The sequence below is a fragment of the Neoarius graeffei genome, chromosome 8, assembly GCF_027579695.1.
Source record: "Neoarius graeffei isolate fNeoGra1 chromosome 8, fNeoGra1.pri, whole genome shotgun sequence".
In the NCBI taxonomy this organism is placed as follows: Eukaryota; Metazoa; Chordata; class Actinopteri; order Siluriformes; family Ariidae; genus Neoarius; species Neoarius graeffei.
This window is the reverse complement of record NC_083576.1, coordinates 44,698,658-44,722,056: the sequence shown is the minus strand read 5'-3', so window position 1 is coordinate 44,722,056 and position 23,399 is coordinate 44,698,658. Positions and strand designations below refer to the sequence as shown.

General features: G+C 42.6%; 1 protein-coding gene across 5 annotated transcripts in view; it reads left to right on the top strand.

Annotated features, from left to right (window-relative positions):
- Positions 1-1,456: 1,456 nt before the first annotated feature.
- Positions 1,457-23,399, top strand: part of rps6kal (ribosomal protein S6 kinase a, like) — a 165,685-nt gene continuing 143,742 nt past the window's right edge. For 2 of the 5 annotated variants that reach the window (XM_060927657.1, XM_060927658.1), the window contains exon 1: positions 1,458-1,794. In XM_060927657.1, coding sequence (XP_060783640.1) covers positions 1,729-1,794 — 66 coding nt within the window. In that variant the 5' untranslated portion in view covers positions 1,458-1,728. Of the gene's footprint in view, positions 1,795-4,590; positions 4,633-23,399 lie in introns of all 5 variants that reach the window. The other 3 variants (XM_060927660.1, XM_060927656.1, XM_060927659.1) reach the window with 3 other exon arrangements.

Sequence of the window (23,399 nt, the reverse complement as noted above, 5' to 3'; positions counted from 1 at the left end):
ACCGTAGGTGTGAATGTGAGTGTGAATGGTTGTCTGTGTCTCTGTGTCAGCCCTGTGATGACCTGGCGACTTGTCCAGGGTGTACCCCGCCTTTCGCCCGTAGTCAGCTGGGATAGGCTCCAGCTCGCCTGCGACCCTGTAGAACAGGATAAAGCGGCTAGAGATGATGAGATGAGATGAGATGAGATGAGATGAGAAATGGGCGGCACGGTGGTGTAATGGTTAGCGCTGTTGCCTCACAGCAAGAAGGTTCGGGTTCGAGCCCCGTGGCCGGCGAGGGCCTTTCTGTGTGGAGTTTGCATGTTCTCCCCGTGTCTGTGTGGGTTTCCTCCGGGTGCTCCGGTTTCCCCCACAGTCCAAAGACATGCAGGTTAGGTTAACTGATGACTCTAAATTGACCGTAGGTGTGAATGTGAGTGTGAATGGTTGTCTGTGTCTCTGTGTCAGCCCTGTGATGACCTGGCGACTTGTCCAGGGTGTACCCCGCCTTTCGCCCGTAGTCAGCTGGGATAGGCTCCAGCTCGCCTGCGACCCTGTAGAACAGGATAAAGCGGCTAGAGATGATGAGATGAGATGAGATGAGATGAGATGAGAAATGGGCGGCACGGTGGTGTAATGGTTAGCGCTGTTGCCTCACAGCAAGAAGGTTCGGGTTCGAGCCCCGTGGCCGGCGAGGGCCTTTCTGTGTGGAGTTTGCATGTTCTCCCCGTGTCTGTGTGGGTTTCCTCCGGGTGCTCCGGTTTCCCCCACAGTCCAAAGACATGCAGGTTAGGTTAACTGATGACTCTAAATTGACCGTAGGTGTGAATGTGAGTGTGAATGGTTGTCTGTGTCTATGTGTCAGCCCTGTGATGACCTGGCGACTTGTCCAGGGTGTACCCCGCCTTTCGCCCGTAGTCAGCTGGGATAGGCTCCAGCTTGCCTGCGACCCTGTAGAACAGGATAAAGCGGCTAGAGATAATGAGATGAGATGAGATGAGATGAGATGAGAAATGGGCGGCACGGTGGTGTAGTGGTTAGCGCTGTTGCCTCACAGCAAGAAGGTCCGGGTTCGAGCCCCGTGGCCGGCGAGGGCCTTTCTGTGCGGAGTTTGCATGTTCTCCTCGTGTCCGCGTGGGTTTCCTCCGGGTGGTCCGGTTTCCCCCACAGTCGAAAGACATGCAGGTTAGGTTAACTGGTGACTCTAAATTGAGCGTAGGTGTGAATGTGAGTGTGAATGGTTGTCTGTGTCTATGTGTCAGCCCTGTGATGACCTGGCGATTTGTCCAGGGTGTACCCCGCCTTTCGCCCGTAGTCAGCTGGGATAGGCTCCAGCTTGCCTGCGACCCTGTAGAACAGGATAAAGCGGCTGGAGATAGTGAGAGGAGAGGAGAGGAGATGAGATGAGATCTCTCCCTCAGTCCACAGGGGAAGCCTTAAACTGTGTTGCGTCAAACTCGACGTCAATCCGCTGCTGTGTTGCTATGGGGCGCGCGCTGGCGGAGGCCATGTTGGCCATGTTCGCGTCAATGGGAAAGGAAAGAGGTGGCCGGGTTCGCTTGTCGTCCGGTACTCGAGCCTAGCCTCCCAAAGCGAGTGTCTGGCTGAGTTGCGTCATAAAGTCAGATTTCTTAACATTATTATCTGAATTAATAATAATATCTGAGTTGCGTGTTATTGTGAACCTGGGGTTAGTCGAGCTTCCGCAACGAAAGCATGGCTCGTCAAACGCGGCTCTAGTTCTACCTTATGATGCCTTTTGCCCGGCCATTGCATTCCTGGCACAAAATGGAGGTGCACAGCTTTAGCGGCGAGGTATGTTAATTGTTCTCTTAATTTACGACGAATGTATCAAAAACAAGCACGGCTCTGTTTTATCCTGCATTGTGTATGCTAGCTTAGCTTAGCTTAGCTAGCTAGCTAGCTAGCTACTTAGCAGAGAGAGAGAGAGGTAGCAAAGTCGCTAGCTAACTAGCTATCCTGCCTCCCGTGTTGCATCTTTACTCGCTCCACTTGGTGTGTTTCAAACTTTACTGCAATTTTTGAAGGAAAATGGCGAGATGGTGTCTGACTTGAATGCAGTAGATATGTGTATACTATATACACTCCGGCTGAATGCTTCAGGAAAAAAAACCCAGCTGCGTTCCAGTGACTGACATTCAGATATTATGGGAGAGTCACACTCACAGCAAGTTCTATTTTTATTTTTTAAAGTATGTATAAAGCCGTTTGAAAAAAGGCAGGACTTGAACCCTCTAAAGATTTTTTTTTAAACCGTAGTGTCATTTATGTCTTATAAGGGTTCCTGAATTTCACTTTTTAAATTTAGCTACTATTGCTAGCTAAATCTGTAAAGTAGCATAGAATGGGTATCATGCTAGCTGTCCTTTTCGACTTTTTTTTTTTTTAATTTATACACACTCGCAGTATATAAACTGCCTGGAATTAGCAAGCTGACTGAGAACTGGAAGCGAGTAGCTGGTATGATGCTGTAAGTTCTCTTCGCTGCTGATGCTGCAGGATTCGCATCCTTCCTGAAAGCCAGACTGCGTACTTGACTATCAGAGACAAGTGTTTCTCGGCTAACAATTAGCACTGGACAAATAAACTTGTCTGAAGAATTTTGTCTCGATTTACAGAGAAGTATGAGTTACTTCCTCAGACTTTTGACGATGTCAAAAATTGGGTGGGCGATATGACCGAAATGTTGCATCAAAACACCAATCTGACACCAGCAATACACGAAATTCATCTCATCTCATTATCTCCAGCCGCTTTATCCTGTTCTACAGGGTCGCAGGCAAGCTGGAGCCTATCCCAGCTGACTACGGGCGAAAGGCGGGGGACACCCTGGACAAGTCGCCAGGTCATCACAGAGACCCCTTTTCCACCAAATCAGTTCCAGGGCTGGTTCGGAGCCAGTGCTGGTGCTGGTTCACAACTCGTTCAACTTGCGAGCCAGCTGAGAACCAGTTTGCTTTTGGGCAATTCCATGTAAATGTCAACCTCACCATGCAAAAATAAAGCAACATGTAATACATCAAAACCACTCCCAGAGATATCACTTAGGCCTGTATTTTACAGATGTGAATAAGTTGAACCAATTTGTAACTAACCTAATGTGTCACTGTCAGTCTTTCTCTCTTATAATGTAAACCCCAAGCTAAAATCAACTTTGATCATGTACAATTCTATATTATTGCCACAAGCCACAGAAATGTATGCTAAAATCCACAAAACAGCAAAACAATAGCCATCCTAAATATTATTTAAGAACTTTGATAGTTTTAGCTGATATTTAGAGAGTTTTTCAAAGGGTTATGGTGGTTAAATTGCTGATTTTCTAAACATATGCCATGTCTATTTCAGACGCGTCACATCCATAACGGAATTTCGTCACATCCATAACGCTGACTTTTCCTTCCGAAACTCTGCATGAAATACAAAATATTTTAAATAATTTTTTTTTTAATATTCACCTTGGACCCCTCTATCAAATGAATATCTCTATTTCGACATTAGGTTTACAATTTCACAGAGTTTGATAAAAATGTACAGTCACCCAAGAAAAGTGATACTTTTTCTGTCACATCCATAACGCATCTTTTATTGGCGTTTTCTGGCATGCCCTAGATGTATAATGGGAATTGTTCTTGTTCTATCACTTCTCCAGTATGGTACAGCCTTAAAATATGCAACACCTGTTTAAATACTGGGAGACAATAAAACATGCACTGGGTCATTTGTTGCCATTTTGAGTTCAAGTGTCACGTCCATAACGCTGGAATTGCTCTTTTCCATAACTCGCAGTGCTAAGGGAAGCCACGTCATTACATCGCTGTATACGTCAGTTACGTCGCTACGTTTGCATGAACCTTGGCGCGAATATCGAAGCGAAAACAACACGGAAGAAGCAGCAGCCACAACAATAATAATGGATGACTTTGCATTTGTACAGCTGCTGCTTCTCATCGCTTAAAAATGGCGACCTTTTGCGGTCTTGTTATTGTTGTTGGTTTTAACAACTCCGCCCCCCGCTGATGTAAGCGGTTCTTTCCTCTGGCCCAGCAAAGAGTTGGTGCTAGCCTGGAACCGTTTTTTCTGGCCCCAGAGCCAATTCTTTGTCAGTGGAAACAGAAAACCCGGTTCCAAACTAAGCACTGGCATACATGTCAACCTATACGGAATGTCCGTATTTTATACGGATTTGATTCAGAAAACGTAGTATACGGGCGTATAAATAAAGTTATACGGATTCTTTAAAAAAACCTTCAATATTTATTTAGAGCTATAATTAATTCCCACGATGATAAACGTATTGTACACCACAAACAGCCAGTAAAGTCTTATGAAATCGCGCGTTATCTTGTGGTAGCGAGACTGCGTTCCACTTTTGATCATGCGCACGCCGCATTGCGAGAATCCCGCCAACCGTGAAGTCATAGACATATAAACATAGACGCCGCCTTCTGCGTAGGATCATTCGTCATCCTCGCCGCCATATTGGATGGGGCAAAGTGGTGATTCTTCAACTGTCTCTGGTATAGCGTCTAGACAGTAGCCGAGAATAAAGATGCCTCATTCATGTGCTGCGTTTAACTGTACCAACAGGTTTACCGTCCAAACGAGATCACATGGGATTACCTTTCACAGGTGAGACTGGAAAAATACTTTGTATTCATTCTGAAGGTTTATTGTTATTAATATTGAATAAAAAGTAACTGGGATATATCATTGTTAATTATCATTCAAATTTTAGGCAAATTATTTTAATTTGCATCTTATACGGATTTTATAAGGGAAATACGGATTTTGGAGTTTGGTTATACAGGTTTGATTGACCAAAGGTTGACGTGTGCACTGGCCCCGAACCAGCCCTGGAACTGCTTTGGTGGAAAAGGGGCAACATAGACACAGACAACCATTCACACCTACGGTCAATTTAGAGTCACCAGTTAACCTAACCTACATGTCTTTGGACTGTGGGGGAAACCCACGCGGACACGGGGAGAACATGCAAACTCCACACAGAAAGGCCTTCGCCGGCCACGGGGCTCGAACCCGGACCTTCTTGCTGTGAGGCGACAGCGCTAACCACTACACCACCATGCCACCCCTTCTGTTTATCTCATTTTATTCAATATAAGAATGCATTTTTGATAGCTGTTTTGTCACTGCTATAGCAAGTTACGAGTGCTTGAAATATGCTACGTAATATATCAGTCCATATGTCAACGAGATACGTTGAGCCCTGTGCGAGACATCGTAGGACAGAAGTAAAACGTACAGCGGAAATCGAACCCTGTGTTCGAAATCGCTCACTCGCCCATTCAATACTCCCTATATAGAGAATTGCTATAAAGAGGGCTATGTAGTGAGCTCATTGGTAAAATGGGGAAAAAACCCCTGCTTTCGGACACTAGTCAGTCGTGCTGGTATTTACGTTATTATTGTCGCACAATTAAAACGTGCCAGGTCAGTCAGCTGGTGGGTTTTCAAAAATATTAAATACACATGTTATTTACCAGCTGGGAGGTCCGTATTGTGAAATACCGTGACCGAGGTCTTGAAAGTACTGACCGAGGCCCTCTGGGACGAGGTCAGTATTCAAGGCCGAGCTCACGGTATTTCAGCATACGGACCGGCCTTAAGCTGGTAAATAATATATTTTATTTACCAAATTCTAACAGAAAACGAGAGCACCCGAAAGGGAAAACGAAGCCAAGGCGAGCTGGCATTTTGAATCCTTGTTCACGGCTGTAATGCAGATGGCTTCCTCCTCGGTATACAAGTGCACTTCCATGGCAGGGAAAAAAACCCTACATTTTGCCGCCTATGTAGTCCCCTATTTACACTAAAGTGAGTCATTCAGGATTCACCCACGTTTTTGCTTGGCGTTAGCAGCAGTTACCAGGTTTTCAGTTTTCTCCTGAAATGTTTTATTTCGTCTTCATCAGGGTAGTAAAACTCGCTTTCGCTGTGAACACTGTCGTTATCGCTATCCATGCTGTAAAATTAATGCTATTCTCCTGAGAAATGCAAAGATAAATGTTGACAAAAAATTGCTACTATGTTTGTTGTGAACGAGCGAGTTGCCAGAGGTCCGTAACTGGGGTCTGTGTCGTAGGATACGGACCCGCTTGCCAGCCAATCAGAGCGCAGGATTTGATGGAAACCGGACCGTGAAAAAAATAAATGCATGTATTTTTGTTATAATTACTTATTATACTGTGTATTTCCCACATTAATCAATGCAAAGTACCTGCATCTTTCAGTTCTTTGAAATCAAGGCTCAATACTTTCTTCTTTGCTGCTGCCTTTTATTAAATCAAATTTGAGACTTTTAATTTGATTTCTTTCAGCGCGACTGCGACACATGATGGGATATATTGCTTTGGTTAGTGACTATCGTTGTACACTACTTTTCTTGATGCGTTGTGGGATACTTTAAGTGCACTATATAGGGTGTAAATAATCCTCACTACGGTTTCGGACAGCACTACAGAATGGCATTCCCACTATATAGTGAGTAGGGAGCGATTTCGGACACAGGGAAAGTGGCCAGCATCTGCCAACATTGTCAAAAGACGTGCGCGCACTCTTTTGAGTTCTGATGTAATCAAGCAAGAAGTTTTGTTTGTTTTGATAGCAATCAGGAAAGTTTGAAAAAAGTAGGCAGTAATTTGTCATTTAAACTTCATTTTGTGCAATATTTTGTTTAGAAAACAGTTCTCAAAATGGCGGCACTGACACCTGGCTGACACTTGACGTTTCGAAGTCTCGTACAAGTCTTGTGAAGATAGCGCGGATAAGTGATGCCTGACGTGGACCAAACAAACTAAATTCAACATGGCTAAAAACCGAATAGGCTGATAAGTATAGTATTTAATTGCAATTAGTTGCCAATACGAGTCACGATATAAGGTTACTAAAACCGAAAACGTAATTGAATTCCACGTTAAGAAGTAAAGCAAGTTTAAAAATGACTTCAGTTCCCCGTTAAAGAAGAGCAGATTGTTGAAATGTGGCAGCACAGAGAATGCCTGGTATATCATCACAGCCTTATCAGAACAGGCATTATCTGCACAAGCCTGGGTCTCTCTCATTGATGTAAGCAGGCTACAGTAACAGACTTTGATTAAAGAAAATTGTTATAAGGTCATTCTGTGGAGGACTTTTACGTAATATCATCGCAGCTGCAGATTTGTTTACGCAGCTATGTTGCCTGGCAAGATTTGTGTTGGACAACAACGGACACGGGTGTACACGAGTGATTTGTAAGCCCAATTCAGTAAATATCTCCAGGTAAACTGATAGAAGTTACATTTAAAAGAACAATGCCACAGACCTGTAGTGCTTTTGGATGTAATAACAGACGTGGAGAAAAGTCTGATTTAACTTTTCATTGCTTCCTGGTGAACCCAGAAAGACGAGAACAATGGCGAGCTGCAGTTAAACGGGAAAACTGGATGATTAAAAACATTCCTGTGTGTGGAGAACATTTTATCTCAGGTTAGGGTGAAAGCTCTGTGTAACATTAACATGTATATCTGGATGTCAGCTTTGGATACATTTTATTAGACCTGTTTGGCTCGACTAGCAGCATGTTTATGTACTGATGATATAGACGAGGCTAAACACCGTAAAATATGCTAGATCTAGGCCTTAGGTTGTTTAATCCGATTAGAAGTCCATGTTTGAGCTTGCCTTTGTCATAATAAGGTATTTAGCTCATCTGGCTGTAGGCCAGGCCAGATGAGCTTATGCGATCACGCGTCCGTTCGTTTTCTGTCCAAAATTTACAAAAATTGTGACTCCTCCTCGAATTTCGATCAAACTCGCATACAGTGTTCCACAGGTGGGTGTGCATAAAAGTTGTCAAGATGGTGGCACCACCTGTCCAATTTATGATTTTATGGGCATCTGAAATTTTTGAGTGACTCATCACATTAAACGCTACTCTTTGTAAACTGCTGGGATGTTTTCACTGAAACTCACCCAGAAGACTCTAAAGGCATATACCATAAAGAGTTGTTCACCAGGTGGCGCCACCTACCACGGCTGAGGCTACAGACAGGTGACGTGCAATTTCGTGAAAATCGCTACTCTTCCTGCAGGAGTGATCAGATTTTGATCAAACTTGTATGGAATGTTCCCCAGGTTAATATGTATAAAAGTTGTCAAGACTGTGGCGACACTTGTCATATTTAACATTGTATGGGCGTTTGAAAATTTTGGATGACTTGTCACACCAAACACTACTTTTCGTAAACTGCTAGGATGGTTTCACTGAAACTCATCCAGAAGACTCTAAAGACATATTCCAACAAGAATTGTTCACCAGGTGGTGCCACCTGCCATGGATGCAGCTACACAGGGGTCACATGCAATTTCACAAAAAATCGCTACTCCTCACATGGGATTGATCAGATTTCAAAATCACACACAGCAGTGGCCGATATGAGCTACAGCCTCATTGAGGCTTTTTTTTTCATCAGGAATTTCCCATAACATTCCAGCATGAATGAAACCTGCCTCAAAATACTGGCCGGCATCTGTACTTTTGTACATACAATACATCCCTGGTGTATTTAGAAGTCCCAAATACGAAATAGTTCAGAATGTTGCAGTGTCCCAAATCTGGTAGCTGGTTTGCCATGCACTTTTCAACTGGAATAAATACATTTGTGAGTAAGAAGAAGCAGCCCTTATTTTTGTCACATTCCTCCTCTGCATTTAACCCACGTGTGCGCACAGAGTGCGCGAGCATGCATGCATGCATGCAGTGGGCAGAATAAATAAATACATTTGTGAGTAAATTATATGGATCTGTGATGCCTGCATGTTTCAGCTTTTTGATGTAATGCAATCTGCTGGAATAAAATATATATAATTTTTTTTAATGGTTTCAGAGAGATTGTATTGACTGCAATCCTCTCGATTTTCTTCATTACCTGTTATGGCTATAGTTCGTTGTTTGCCTGGCAATATGGCGGATGCTGTGTGAAGAACAAAAATCCGTGACGTCAGTGAAAGTCCAGAACATTCGTCACACAGTCTGGTGTAGAATTCATCCAAGATTTTATTTGGATCATCTTGTAAAGTACAACATAAGTCAGCTGAAATTAGTCTAAAGCTGGTTTTACAAACTTAACGTGTCAAGTTTCAATGATGGCTTTTCGTACATTTGATATTAACAGTCTAACCGTTATATAAAATGGTAGTTCTTAACATCACCAGTAAGTGTGAAATCAAGTCAGCTTTGTCATATGTTTTCAGGATGGAGTATGCACAACCAATGAAATTCTTATTCTGTAGTAGTGTAAAGTGAATGACTGACATAATGGTATACTGAGACAAAATACAAAACAGAAGCAGAGTGTTGCACATACAGTGCTCAGCGTAAATGAGTACACCCCCTTTGAAAAGTAACATTTTAAACAATCTCAAGGAACACAATTTCCAAAATGTTGACAAGACAAAGTTTAATATAACATCTGTTTAACTTATAACATGAAAGTAAGGTTAATAATATAACTTAGATTACACATTGTTTTACTCAAATTAGGGTGGTGCAAAAATGAGTACATGCCACAACAAAAACTACTACATCTAGTACTTTGTATGGCCTCCATGATTTTGAATGACAGCACCAAGTCTTCTAGGCATGGAATAAACAAGTTGGCGACATTTTGTAACATCAATCTTTTTCCGTTCTTCAACAATGACCTCTTTTAGTGACTGGATGCTGGATGGAGAGTGATGCTCAACTTGTCTCTTCAGAATTCCCCATAGGTGTTCGATTGGGTTCAGATCAGGAGACATACTCGGCCACTGAATCACTTTCACCCTGTTCTTCTTCAGAAATCCAACAGTGGCCTTAGATGTGTGTTTTAGTCATGTTGGAAAAGTGCACAAAGACCAAGGGCACAGAGTGATGGTAGCATCTTCTCTTTCAGTATAGAGCAATACGTCTGTGAATTCATGATGCCATCAATGAAATGCAGCTCCCCGACACCAGCGGCACTCATGCAGCCTCACATAAGGACACTGCCACCACCATGTTTCACTGTAGGCACCATGCATTTTTCTTTGTATTCCTCACCTTTGCGACGCCATACAGTTTTGAAGCCATCAGTTCCAAAAACATTTATCTTGGTCTCATCACTCCAGAGTATAGCGTCCCAGTAGTCTTCATCTTTGTCAGCATGGGCCCTGGCAAACTCTAGGTGGGCTTTTTTTTTGTGCCTGGGCTTTAGGAGAGGCTTCTTTTGTGGACGGCATCCATGCATGCCATTCCTCTGCAGTGTACGCCGTATTGTGTCACAGGAAATAGTCACTCCAGTTTGGCTTTCTACTTCTTTAGATAACTGCAGTGAACTTGCATGCCAATTTTCTTCAACCCTTCTCATCAGAAGACGCTCCTGTCGAGGTGTTAACTTCCGTAGACGACCTGGACATCTCCGAGATGGTTGCAGTTCCATCTTTCTTAAATTTTTGTACCACTTTTGCTACAGTATTCTGACTGATAAGTAAAGCTTTGCTGATGATCTTGTAGCCTTCACCTTTGTGGTGGAAAGAAATTATTTTCCTTGGGGAATTCTGAAGAGACAAGTTGAGCATCACTCTCCATCCAGCATCCAGTCACTAAAAGAGGTCATTGTTGAAGAATGGAAAAAGATTGATGTTGCAAAATGTCACCAACTTGTTCATCCCATGCCTAGAAGACTTGGTGCTGTCATTAAAAATCATGGAGGCCATACAAAGTACTAGATGTAGTAGTTTTTGTCGTGGGGTGTACTCATTTTTGCACCACCCTAATTTGAGTAAAACTGAAAAATGTGTAATCTAAGTTTATATTATTAACCTTACTTTTTCCTGTTATAAGTTAAACAGATGTTATTATAAGACACACAGTTTAATCAACATTTTGGAAATTGTGTTCATTGAAAGATTGTTTAAAATGTTACTTTTCAAAGGGGGTGTACTCATTTACGCTGAGCACTGTATGTACCCCAAAAGGTAACGCATATAGTACAAACAGTGCACAGTATGTTGTATGATTTTAGAGTATAGTGTAGTGCAAGGAGTGAAATGGCAGTATGAAGATTTTGTACATCACCTATGTATTACTATGTTTTTGCAGTTCCATTGAGTGATTCAGTGTAGTGAGGTAATGCAATCCAACTTCAGTTAGCGCATGCTGTTAAGGATTCTTTTGGCCTGAGGGAAGGAGCTGTGCTTGATCCAGGAGGTGTGTGCAGTGAAGGGGGAGAACATCATTATAGACTGGGCTCTCATCCTACATGTGGATGAGTCAGTCTTTTGGTGTTGAGGGAGCTCTGTACAGATGAGCTTTGTTGTAGTTCTCGCTGTCCTGTGAAGGAATTTTAGGTCACGTGTGCTCAAAACACATTATCAGGGCTCGACGTTAAAGTGCATATGACGGGTAAATTCAGGAGCAAGATCAATGTAATTCTCCTATTTTATATTAAACTTTGGTCAAATAATCTGGAACATTCTGCATTCTCTGTAATTTTTTTTACCTTGCGCAATACCTGAAAAATTCAGTTGAAATCAAGCCATTTGAGGCGAATTGGTCCGCCTCTGAAAAAACTTGGCATTTGGATTTCCCGGCAAACAGTGATTTTCATGACGTCATCTGCGGGACGCCTCCCTCTGAATCCTACGTCAGCGCTGGTTTGTTTATGAGAAAACAACCTGGTGGATTTCTTCGTTTATCACATAATTATTAAAATGGTTAACGGATGTATCGTAGGAGGGTGTAGCAACACCAATCTTGATGGGATTAGTACTCATCGTTTTCCAAAAGACCAGACAATGAGGGAGAAATGGGAGCGCTTGGTCTACACAGGCTGTGCACTGAAACTGTGCCAAGCTTGCGCAGCCTGCTGGCGCTTCCGCAGGTAACGTCACGAATCTGGCTCCAGACTCCCTTGGGATTTTTCCAGACGCGTTTTGTTCTTTTATTTTTTTCTGCTGTAGACAGATGGCCTTGTGCAAAATGATCCTTCTGGATGAGTGTGTAAAGGGACATACTTTCATATTAAAAAAAAAATTGGTCCAGAATATGCCCTTTAAGGATTGCCCAGGGCAAGTGAAACACACATTCGGGCAAGTGGGATATGTCCCCGACATGCCTGACTGGGCAAGTTGGAATGAGCATATATTATGAACTAGCACCACAAAAATTAGATTATCTTTTATTTCAGTTCCTAAAAGCGTCCCTCACTACATATCCGCCATTATGTCTTGGCTGTTTTCTTAGTCTCGGTCTCATTTACTGCTTTGCAAGTTATTTTATATACCACCGCTGTTGTAGTGATACACGTACTGTTTATAGACCCCTTGTGCATGACGTCACGCATAACGTGGTGATTTCAGCTGGGGTCAGACAGACACTGCCTTTCATGCAAGCAAGGCTTAATCCGTCTTCAATATGGTTCATTTTTGTGCTGTTTTTGCTTGTTCAAGCAGAGAAATAGCAGGGAGATGGTAATGCCTTTTATCTATCAAGAAAAATGTTAACAAGTAGAAGCAAGTGCTTCAAGAACAATGGGGAAATGAGTGGTTAAAGAATACAAAGAGCCTGAAAACTCCAGAGAAATTCACGATTGTATTGAAAATGTTTTTGTAAAATACAAAGTTGGAAGTGAGGATGGAAGAGTTTGCTTAAGAATCTCATTTTGGTTTTTTTTTCTGGTTGCGTTCGAGTTACCTCCTTCATGAAAGTATTTGATTTTCTTAAAGGTGAAGCCGCTTCCTTATTTGACACAGAAAACCCAGATTGGTTTCAAACAACTCGGGCGCAAAAAACTTGACAAGGAGTGACATGCGTGATAAATCCTGAGAGAGCAGAGAGAGCTGGAGCTTTGTTTCTGTTATCAGAGTAACACAGTCCTGTTATCCACCTCAAGGTAAAAAAACAAACAAACCGAGCTGCCTCCTGACAGACTGGCTGCACTGATTCAGTTACAGGTTGCCAGGTCTGTATAAAACACCCATAACCTTTAAACAGTTTTAAACTCCAACATCATCCTGTCTGTCATGACGCAACATGGGGGGGGGGGGGGGGGTTAAAACCTAGAGGTGGATGATTTAACAAGAGGATATATAAATATTCTCAAACCGTACGGTTCAAAAGTTTTGGCACCCTATTTTCTTCATACAAGTCAAGTTTATTTATTTCTATAGCGCTTTTAACAATAGACATTGTCATAAAACAGCTTTACAGAATTTGAATGACCCCAAACATAAGCCAGTCTATTCCCAATGATCAATCCTATGGCGACGGTGGCAAGGGAAAAACTCCCTCGGATGACATGAGGAACAAACCTCGAGAGGAACCAGACTCAAAAGGGAACCTATCCCCACCTGGGTGACAACAGACAACATGATCAGGCTTTCGTCTAAACGGGGGAACAGGGGCGCTGCGCCCTCTTACTCTCGGCGTGCGCCCCCTTACCAACTCCGTGAAAACATCCCAGCAACACTACGTGACAATGTGTCTGATCATCAAATACGTTATAATTGCTCCAAAAATATTCCAATCATAGTAGCTACACCGCCAGACGGTGCAAAAACAATCCGAATTGGCGTTTTCCAGACTGAGGTGCCATGTTTAGTTGTTTACTTGTCGCGGCTGCTCTCGCGAGATTTGACATGGGTGACATACAAGGTCAGCTGACTTGTAGAGCGAGATTTCTCGAGCCTGAATGACCTTTCACCCACCGGCGCAGGAGTTTTTGACAGAAGGAGTTCGCGAGTTGTTTTTGTTGACACTTGGGCATTTAAAGATGTCATCCCGCGGCATGAAGCGTAAGAAAGCCGAAGACTGTCCGGGGCAGAAGAAGATTACTACTTTCTTTTTCAATGTTGACAGACAATTTGTTACAATTTCCCTCTCAGATAGCCTCAGAATGTCCCGTTGGAGCATTTTTCAAAGGCTTTGCACGGCGGGGGGGACAACCGGCAAACACCCCCCCCCCCCCCCCCCCCCCGCTTCGCTCCCTCGCCATGGTGAGCGCCCTCATACTAAATTTTTCTAGAAAAAACCCTGATGATTATAACATCAACAGTTTTAACATGAAGTCAGTTTCGTTGATGTTATAACTCTTCAATTGATGGAAACCTGAGTGCAAAACAGTTCATGACAACTGCAGTCCTAAAGTTAGCAAGTCAGCTGTAGTCCTCAGCCACAAGAGCGTTACTGTCAGTGTCCAGAGCATCTTTCAAGTGTGACTTTCGACTGTCCGTAGGGGGCCGTCCTCCACAGGAGTGATGTGATGAGACTCTGACCAGATGTTGGGCATCAGGATGGATCAGGCAGGTCCGAGGAGCAGAAGACATGTATACGAACTTGATTATAGATTTCCATTTTATGATTTCTACATTATCGAGTAATGAACCTCTGAATGTCTGAGAGAGTTCTACACAAACACACTGAACTTTACAACAGCTGCATGCATGTGAAATAGAAATAAATTGACTAAGGCAGGAAAAACTACTTTGGACAAAATTGTCCATTACAAGGGAAAAAGTAACCAATAACCAAACTTAATAATAAACTTAATCAGTAACCAAACTTCAACTCGACGTGTGATCTTCATTTTGTGTTGCAATTCACAACTAATTCTATGGTTTTCCTAAAAAAAAAAAAAGTAGTACTTGCAAAATAGGGGGAAAGTGATAATATTGGGGGAGTGGAAATTAACCCCCCCCCCGGGCAAGTGGGTTTAAAAGTTAAGGTCGGGCCCTGGTTATGAGACTGTGTTAAGATGCATTACATGGCCGAAAGTTGGTCAACAACTGACCATAAGACCTGTACTGTATGTGCTTTTTGAACATCTCATTCCAGATTTAGTGTACACCCCCGATTGCGGTTCTAATTACCTCCACTCGTCTAGGAAGACTTTCCACTAGATGTTGGAGCATGGCAATGAGAATTTGTATTGATTCACCCACAAAAGCATTAGTGAGCTCAGATACTGTCAGGTGAGGACGCCTGAGGTGCAGTTAGTGTTCCAGTTTATCCAAATGATATGCAGTGGGTTTAAGGTGAGGGCTTTGTGTAAGCCACTTAGGATGTTCTATACCATCCTTGGCAAACCATGTCTTCATGGAGCTTACTTTGTGCACAGGGATATTGTCATGTTGGAACAGATTTGGGTCCCTTCGTTCCGGTGAAGGGAAATTGTAATGCTACATTATAAAAAGATATTATACACCATTACAGTGCCTTGCAAAAGTATTCATCCCCCTTGGTGTTTGTCCTGTTTGGTGCATTATAAGCTGGAATTAAAATGGAGTTTTGGGGGTTAGCACCATTTGATTTACACAACATACCTACCACTTTAAAGGTGCACTTTTTATTTATTTTATTAGGGCCCGAGCCCTATGGGCGAAGGCCCTATTGTTCTTGTAAGAGTTCACTATTATTATTCTTCCGTCTTCTTCTTCTTCTTCTTCCGTCTTCTTCTTCTTCTTTATTTTTCTCCGCTGTTGGGCCATTTTCGGGGCACTTGCCATGGGCGAAAACGCACGAAATTTGGCACCAGTTCCGAGAATTGCCACCGCTACTCAGAACCAGAAGCCCAAACTTGGCCGGGGCTCAGGGCCTCTATAGCGCCCCCTAAGTCGTTGTGATTTTGGCCTCCCGCATTAAGGTGCTTGGGTGCCATGTAGTTTGTAGTAGTGGCATGCCATTTGGTACGCATATGTATCTCACTAAGCCGGACAAAAATGTAATGCCAATGCATTAGCCACGCCCAACAGGAAGTGAGGTAATTTCACTTTTGTGCGAAATGCATGGCCACGAAGTCGGCGCAACTCCTCCTAGACCGTTCATAGGAATGTCACCAAAATTGATACACATCATCTACAGACAGGGCTGACAAAAGTTACTAAATACGTTTCACGTAGGATAAACCGTTCAGAAGTTATACGTCAATCAATTTTCGATGCAAAATTTTACATGCTTAAAAATTCATAAATCTTCTGATTGCTCAAAACTGCTCATCCTTCACACGCAAATCACTCATTGGGCTTCTGACATGTTACCCAATTTCTGTGATATTTCGCCACTGGGGGCGCTATTTTTGGGCAAAAATTCCAATCTTTCCTCAAATTTGGTCAAACTTCACGGCCACCCTCTTTCTACCTCCCATGTCATGTATACCACGTTTTGGAACTTTTCGTCCATGGGGGGCGCTGTTTTTGGCCGACGCAATTGCTCCAAAACGGGTTTTTGGTTAATAATTCCATAATGCTTTTCCTTCACACCACTACCTTGTGATAGTACGTTGCTGTTGTAGACACTTATTTTTCCAACTCATAATCGCTCATGTACAGCATAGCGCCACCTACTGACATGGGAAAAACCAAAAAATTTCTTCTTCAAAAATCTATATCTCATCTTCTATTTCCTCAATTGTCATCAAACTTCATACGCAAACTCTTCATAGCTCACCTAACATCTACGCCAAATTTTGTGCACTTTCGCCACTGGGGGCGCTATTTTTGGGCAAAAAATCCAATCTTTCCTCAAATTTGGTCAACCTTCACGGCCACCCTCTTACTACCTCCCATGTCATGTATACCACATCTTGGGAATTTTCATCCATGGGGGGCGCTGTTTTTGGCCGACGCAATTGCTCCATAACGGGTTTTTGGTAAATAATTCCATAATGCTTTTCCTTCACACCACTACCTTGTGATAGTACGTTGCTGTTGTGGACACTTATTTTTCCAACTCATAATCGCTCATGTACAGCATAGCGCCACCTACTGACATGGGAAAAACCAAAAAATTTATTCTTCAGAAATCTATATCTCATCTTCTATTTTCTCAATTGTCATCAAACTTCATACACAAACTCTTCGTAGCTCACCTGACATATACGCCAAATTTTGTGCACTTTCACCCCTGGGGGTGATGGTTATGGCAAAAATGATATTGCAGCTTCTGATTTGTCAAACTTGGCAAGCAAACTCTTTACAAGACCCTTACTGGGGCGCTTGCCATGGTCGACAACGCACGAAACTTGGCTCGTTTGTCTTAGACTGCCACCGCTACTGAGAACCAGAAGCCCAGATCCAGGCGGGCCTCAGGGCCTCTATAGCGCCCCCCGAGCACCGTGCAGTGCGAGACCCTGTTGTTACCATGTGTCCAATTCTGTGCTTTGTCGCCATTGTGGGAGTAATGTCTCTTGCCGAAGAAGCTGTGGAAGTTATTTCGCGGGGACGCATGCCCCCGCCCCCCTTGGCCGCTGGTGCGAGGGCCCGTCGAGGCCGCTTGCGGCTTTATTTTATTATATTACTGTGAAACAAACAAGATGAAAAAACAGAAATCTGGAGTATGCACAGGTATTCACCCCTATTTTGTATGAAACCCCGAAATAAGAGCTGGTCTAACCAGTTCACTTCGTAAGTCACATAATTAGTTGATTTTAAGATCTGCCTGTGTGTAATCAAAGTGTCACATGATCTGTCACATGACATCTGTGTAAATCAACCTGTTCTGGAAGGACCCTGACTCTGCAACACTACTAAGCAAGCAACATGAGAACCAAGGAGCCTCCAAACAGGTCAGAGACAGTTGTGAAGAAGTAGAGATCAGGATTGGGTTATAAATATCCCAAACTTTGAATATCCCAAGGAGCACCATTAAATCCATTATAGCAAAATGGAAAGAACATGGCACCACTACAAACCTGACGAGAAGGCCGCAGACCAGGCAAGGAGGGCATTAACCAGAGATGCAACAAAGACACCAAAGATAACACTGAAGGAGCTACAAAGATCCACAGCGGAGATGGGAGTATCTGTCCATAGGACCACTTTAAACTGTACACCTCAGAGTGGGGCTTTATGGATGAGTGGCCAGAAAAAAAGTAATTGCTGAAGAAAACACGTTTGGAGTTTGCCCAGCAGCATGTGGCAGACTCCCCAAACACATGGAAGAAGATTCTCTGGTCAAATGAGACTAAAATTGAACTTTTTGGTCATCATGGGAAATGCCATGTGTGGCGCAAACCCAACACCCTGAGAACACCATTCCTACAGTGAAGCATGGTGGTGGCAGCATCATGCTGTGGGGATGTTTTTCATCTGCAGGGACAGGAAAGCTGGTCAGGACTGAAGGAAAGACGGATGACACTAAATACAGGGCAGTCTTAGAGGAAAACCTGTTTGAGTCAGCCACAGGTTTCAGACTGGGATGAAGGTTCACAGTCCAGCAGGACAATGACCCTAAACATACTGCTAAAGCTACACTGGAGTGGTTTAAAGGGAAACATTTAGAATGGCCTAATCAAACTCCAGACCTCAATCCAATTGAGAATCTGTGGCATAACTTGAAGATTGCTGTACACCAACGCACCCCATCTAACTCAAAGGAGTTGGAGCAGTTTTGCCTTGAGGAATGGGCAAAATTCCCAGTGGCTAGATGTGCTAAGCTAATAGAGACACACCCCAAGAGACCTGCAGCTGTAGTTGTAGCAAAAGGTAGCTCTATAAAGTATTGACTTTGAGGGGGGTGAATACCTATGCACACTCCCAGATTTCTGTTTTTTCATCTTAATTATTGTTTTGTGTCACAATAAAATAAACAATGTGCACCTTTAAAGTGGTAGGCATGTTGTGTAAATCAAATGGTGCTAACCACCCAAAAATCCATTTTAATACCAGCTTGTAATGCGACAAAACAGGGCAAACACTAAGGGGGATGAATACTTTTGCAAGGCACTGTATGTGCTTCTAACTTTGTCAACAGTTTGGGGAAGGCCCACTTATGGATTTGATTAGGTGTCCGTGTACTTTTGGCTATGTTATGTAAAATAATTTCTTCAGATAATACATTTCCCTCTCAGGACTGACCATGGCCTCAGTTCAGGGCTTAGTTAAATTGAAGCAGTGATCACAGGAGGAGAAACCAGGTGTTTCAGGTCATCGCCACCATTTAAGATCTTGATTTGTCAGATTTGAATAACCACAAATCAACTCACCCATTCATCTGTAGTTATCAATAAATTCTATCAGCGCATGGATAAATAGGCTGAGTGAACCTGCATCAAGCCTTCCAATAGACCGCTTCGCATGTTTGTAAACAAACCGACCGTTGCCAGGATGCGCGCGCAGCCTGGACCCAGAAACAATGGCGCTGCCCATAGACCGGCATTATGAGCTGTCAGATTATGCAAAACAATTGTCGTTACAAGATCGAGAATGCTACATAAATAAGTTAACTCTAACAAGTGGACATCGCCTACCGGATCCGTATTTAATTAAAGAGTGGACGGACGATGTTAGTAAGTTCCCTGGTATACAATGGCCAGATATATACTCATACCTTATTGACAAGACTTCAGTGTACACCCACGAAAAACTTCGTGCCTACAAGTCTTTAGACGCATATGATTGTTATGTGCGGGCATGTACAACTTGATTAGCAATGGGACATTCATATTCATTTTGTTTTAATCAAATTATGCCAGTGATGTGATGGCAATGTGGCTTTAGCTCCAACAGCAAATACCAACACTAAACAGCAATTTGCAGGAGGGAATGGCATGAAAGGAATGATAGTGTAAAGAGTGCAGCTAAAAGAAATCAGAGCTGCGTAAAAAGCGAGAGGCAGAGAGCAGAAATGAAACTGAACGGGGCGGGAGCTAGGTTAGAGCAGTCAACGTAAGTTGGCATTTAGAGTGAGGGCACACAATTTTACCTTTCCGTCCTTGCTTTAAAATTGTGATTTTCGGCATACACAAATAATGATGACACAAAATCTGGACTGCTTGAGTCAAGCAAGACCCAAGTTAACATGCTAACAATATTCATTACATTGTGTAACTATGACCCAGCTAATCAGACAAACGTTACCAAAGTATTTTGCTACATCAATAAACGAAGACTAGAAAGAATAAAAAAGATTTAATAAATAGCCTGATCTTACCTGTCATGAAGTGGGCGCTGCAAACCCGCGCATTTTTGATGGTGCTTTCATCCCAGTCTACACGTTTGATGGCTTGTAGCCATAGACGGCGGCGATTTTTTTATTTTTTTTTGGAATGCATGAGATCCTGCTGGAATTCTGTACATTTTAACCCCATCACTGCTACGATTCTGACACCCGACAACACAACTAGGCATTTCTGAGTCTTTTTTGGGTCCAGGCTGCGCGCGCAATTTCCGCTTACGTATGAATGACGTTTACTGCGAAGGGGTCTATAGGCCAACGACCTACCCAGGTTGTACCCTGCCTCTTGTCCGAAGTCAACTGGAATTGGTTCTCGTTTCCCCCATGACCCTGATGGATAAGCAGTATAGATGGTGGATGAATGGAAGCTGCATCAATACTAAATCTGGCTAATGAGAAACTTAAATGTAGACTGCCTTTCAGATTTGAAGTTTAGGTCATAAAAAGAATTTTACCTGACGCTCAATTATTTTTGTTTAGTGGACCGAAAGCTACCAATTTTGAATCACAGACTTCCCATTTATTTGAACAATTAATTAATTTAGGGTCACGTGGCCCTAAATTCTCCTTTTTTTTTTTTTTTTTTCCCCCCTTGCTTCACCCTGACCTAATTCAAGATACTATGTCATGCATCACATGGTGGGCTTTCCCCGTTTGTGTAAGGCATTGTGTTATACAAATTTGAAACGGGAGAGAAAAATGGAGGACGTGCAAACAGTATGTGAAAGACCGACTACAGTAACGGAAAGCGAGAAGACGTTATGTTGCGAAAGAAAGGAAACGCGGGACCAAACGAATAAATATCAGTGATCAGCGAGCACCTCGGTGTGATCAGCTGTTTGTTTAGTGACAGAATGACGTAACCGTCCAGATAAACCTGTAGATGGCAGTAATGCAAGACTGGATTTTTTTTTTTTTGAGATATTACAGAAATAAACATAACCCTGACTAATTTTCAGAGGGAACTAAATTTCACCGATTTTATGAAATCAAAAGGCCATCTAGCTTTAAGGTATGCTGAAGTACTGAGAATAAAAACGCTGTAAAAGAAAGCAAAAGAGCAACTTGTGCTTTTTAGCTTCTTCAAAAAATATAAGCCTCTACTACTTTTAGACAAGCTGCTAATTGGCTAAAATGCTTGCGGAAGAGAGATGCTTATTAAAAAAATGTATATATAAAAAAAGCATCTCGCCTCTGCAAGCATTTTGGCCAATTAGCAGCTCGGTAAGGGGGGAAAAAAGCCCCCCCCCCGTTTTGTGCAGGCAGCGTCATACCTGCCGACCTGTACGCATCTTGCGTAGCCGCTACGAATTTTTACCTCATTGTACGACTGTACGTTTTCACATTAAAAAGTACGCATATCGTCCGAACTCGCATTTCAGTCAAGTTCTCGCTGAAGTTGATACCGCTGATCTGTGAGAAAACTCAAAGCCAGAATGTTCCATTCTTTGCCCAATCCCCCCGCCCCTCTTCCAGAGCGTGTGGCTCTGCCCCCTCCTCCTTCGCGTCTCTGACTTGAGTGCAGCGGTGCAGCCAGGTGGCTAGAGCGAGTCGGGGATTGAAACGTCGGTTAGAGACGTCGTTTTTATATTTGTAACAGAAACGGTTGTGTTTCACGTGTACTCGAGCTTCCTAGCCGTTATTTTGTGCATTTACAACACCAACAGTACAGGCTAGTTCTTCATTTGACTTCGAAGCCGTCACTCGAGGTTGCATATTCGATGCGGTAACCAACGAAACCTGATTACAGTTCCTCTCGCGCTCTCACTGAATCACTATGATAAGTACCACTTTATTGATGTGCTCAACAAAACGTAGCGTGTTGTATATCTTAAGGGCAGTCGGTAACTTCTGTCAATGGTAGCCTAGAATGTTTGCAGATGATGTGAAGTCGAAAATTGGTCATCCCTCTTATGAAAAAACCTGTGTGGTACTGCAGTATCAAATGCTTTTTTATACAGTATTACTGCAGTAAATGCAATATTTCGAATGCAAATGCAATAGTTTGCACATGAAAAAGGCATACTACAAAATACTGCAGTGTACTGTATAATGCAATATTTTTACTGTATAATGCAATATACTTCCAACATGTTAAAAAAATGCAAAAGTCTAAACCTGTTGCATGGGAAATTTGTGCATACCATGTTGTGTTGAAAGTGCCTTTTTTACATACTGTATTAATTTTAATGTGTTATTTATTTTGAAAGAGTGGCTCTGGTTTAATTTCATTTCATTTGCACATGTATTTAATGTTTGTTGTGCTTTTCAAAACGGAAGGAAGTTCCCAAGAGCCATCAATAACAGTTTCCCAAAGTCTATCAATAGGAATGTTTTACAAAACTGGACTATGTTCCCAAGGTCAATCAATAAAACTGGATTGAAAGTGTGTTTTTGGTCTGCTGGTTGTGGTCTGTGGGGGCGCATGCGCGCTGGGTTGGGGTGAGGTTGACGCGAGGGGGGGGAGGTACTCATGAAATTGTAAAATTGTACTCATAAAATTTTTTCAAGGTTGGCAGGTATGCAGCGTTTCCATTCAATGCTCATGATAAATGGAATGAGTCCTCTTGAATGATCAGGCCACACACATTAGGCTGACTTACAGTGCTGGATCAGTAATAGTTTGACAAGGATCCAGGAAAATGTGTGTTGCGTTTTCCTTCCAAATGGTGCGCTATAACATTAAGGCCGTTGTTTGTTTGTAATTTCCAATTTTCAGGTTTCTCAGCTCAAGAATAGTGGTATTGATGGAAATGTGTTTAAATAAACTTGTGCTTGAAAGGTTAGGATGGTTTGGGCCAACTCATGAGCTGAGTTCAGTTTAGTTGACCTAAACACAAACAGTAGACAGATACGATGGGAAGAAACTGAAGGAGGTGGAATTCAGACTTGGGCTACAAAAATGCACTTCATACTAGTTTCTGAAGAAAACTAATAGCCAATTGTATATCTGTCAGTGAAACATGGTGGATAGGGACCACTGAAATTTGGAGCAAGCTATAAATACAGCGCAGCTGAGTGAAAATGTGACAGTGCAGGGTCTCCGCGGATCCTTAAAAAGTCTTATTTTTAATATGTGTTTTTAAGGTCTTAAAAAGCATTATATTTTGCTATTTTTTGAGCTATGGTATTAAATTTCACATGGGAGGTATTAAATTTCATCCGGGTAGCCTACGGTAAATGAAAAAAAAAACATATGTCTGGATTTTTTTTTCCACGCTAACGTTATTTATTCAACCAGCGTCGTTTGTTATCAAGATGCTGAACAAGTAGTACAAGAGCCGTTGTGTGTCTAGCACTAGTTCTAATAGCGCAGGAACCACGCCACTGGGGGCAGTGTGTTCTTTTATCCATGTAGTAGAACCATTGAGAGTAGAGCAGACGAGGAAGAAGTGGTTGAACTTGAACATGAACGGAGATGGGG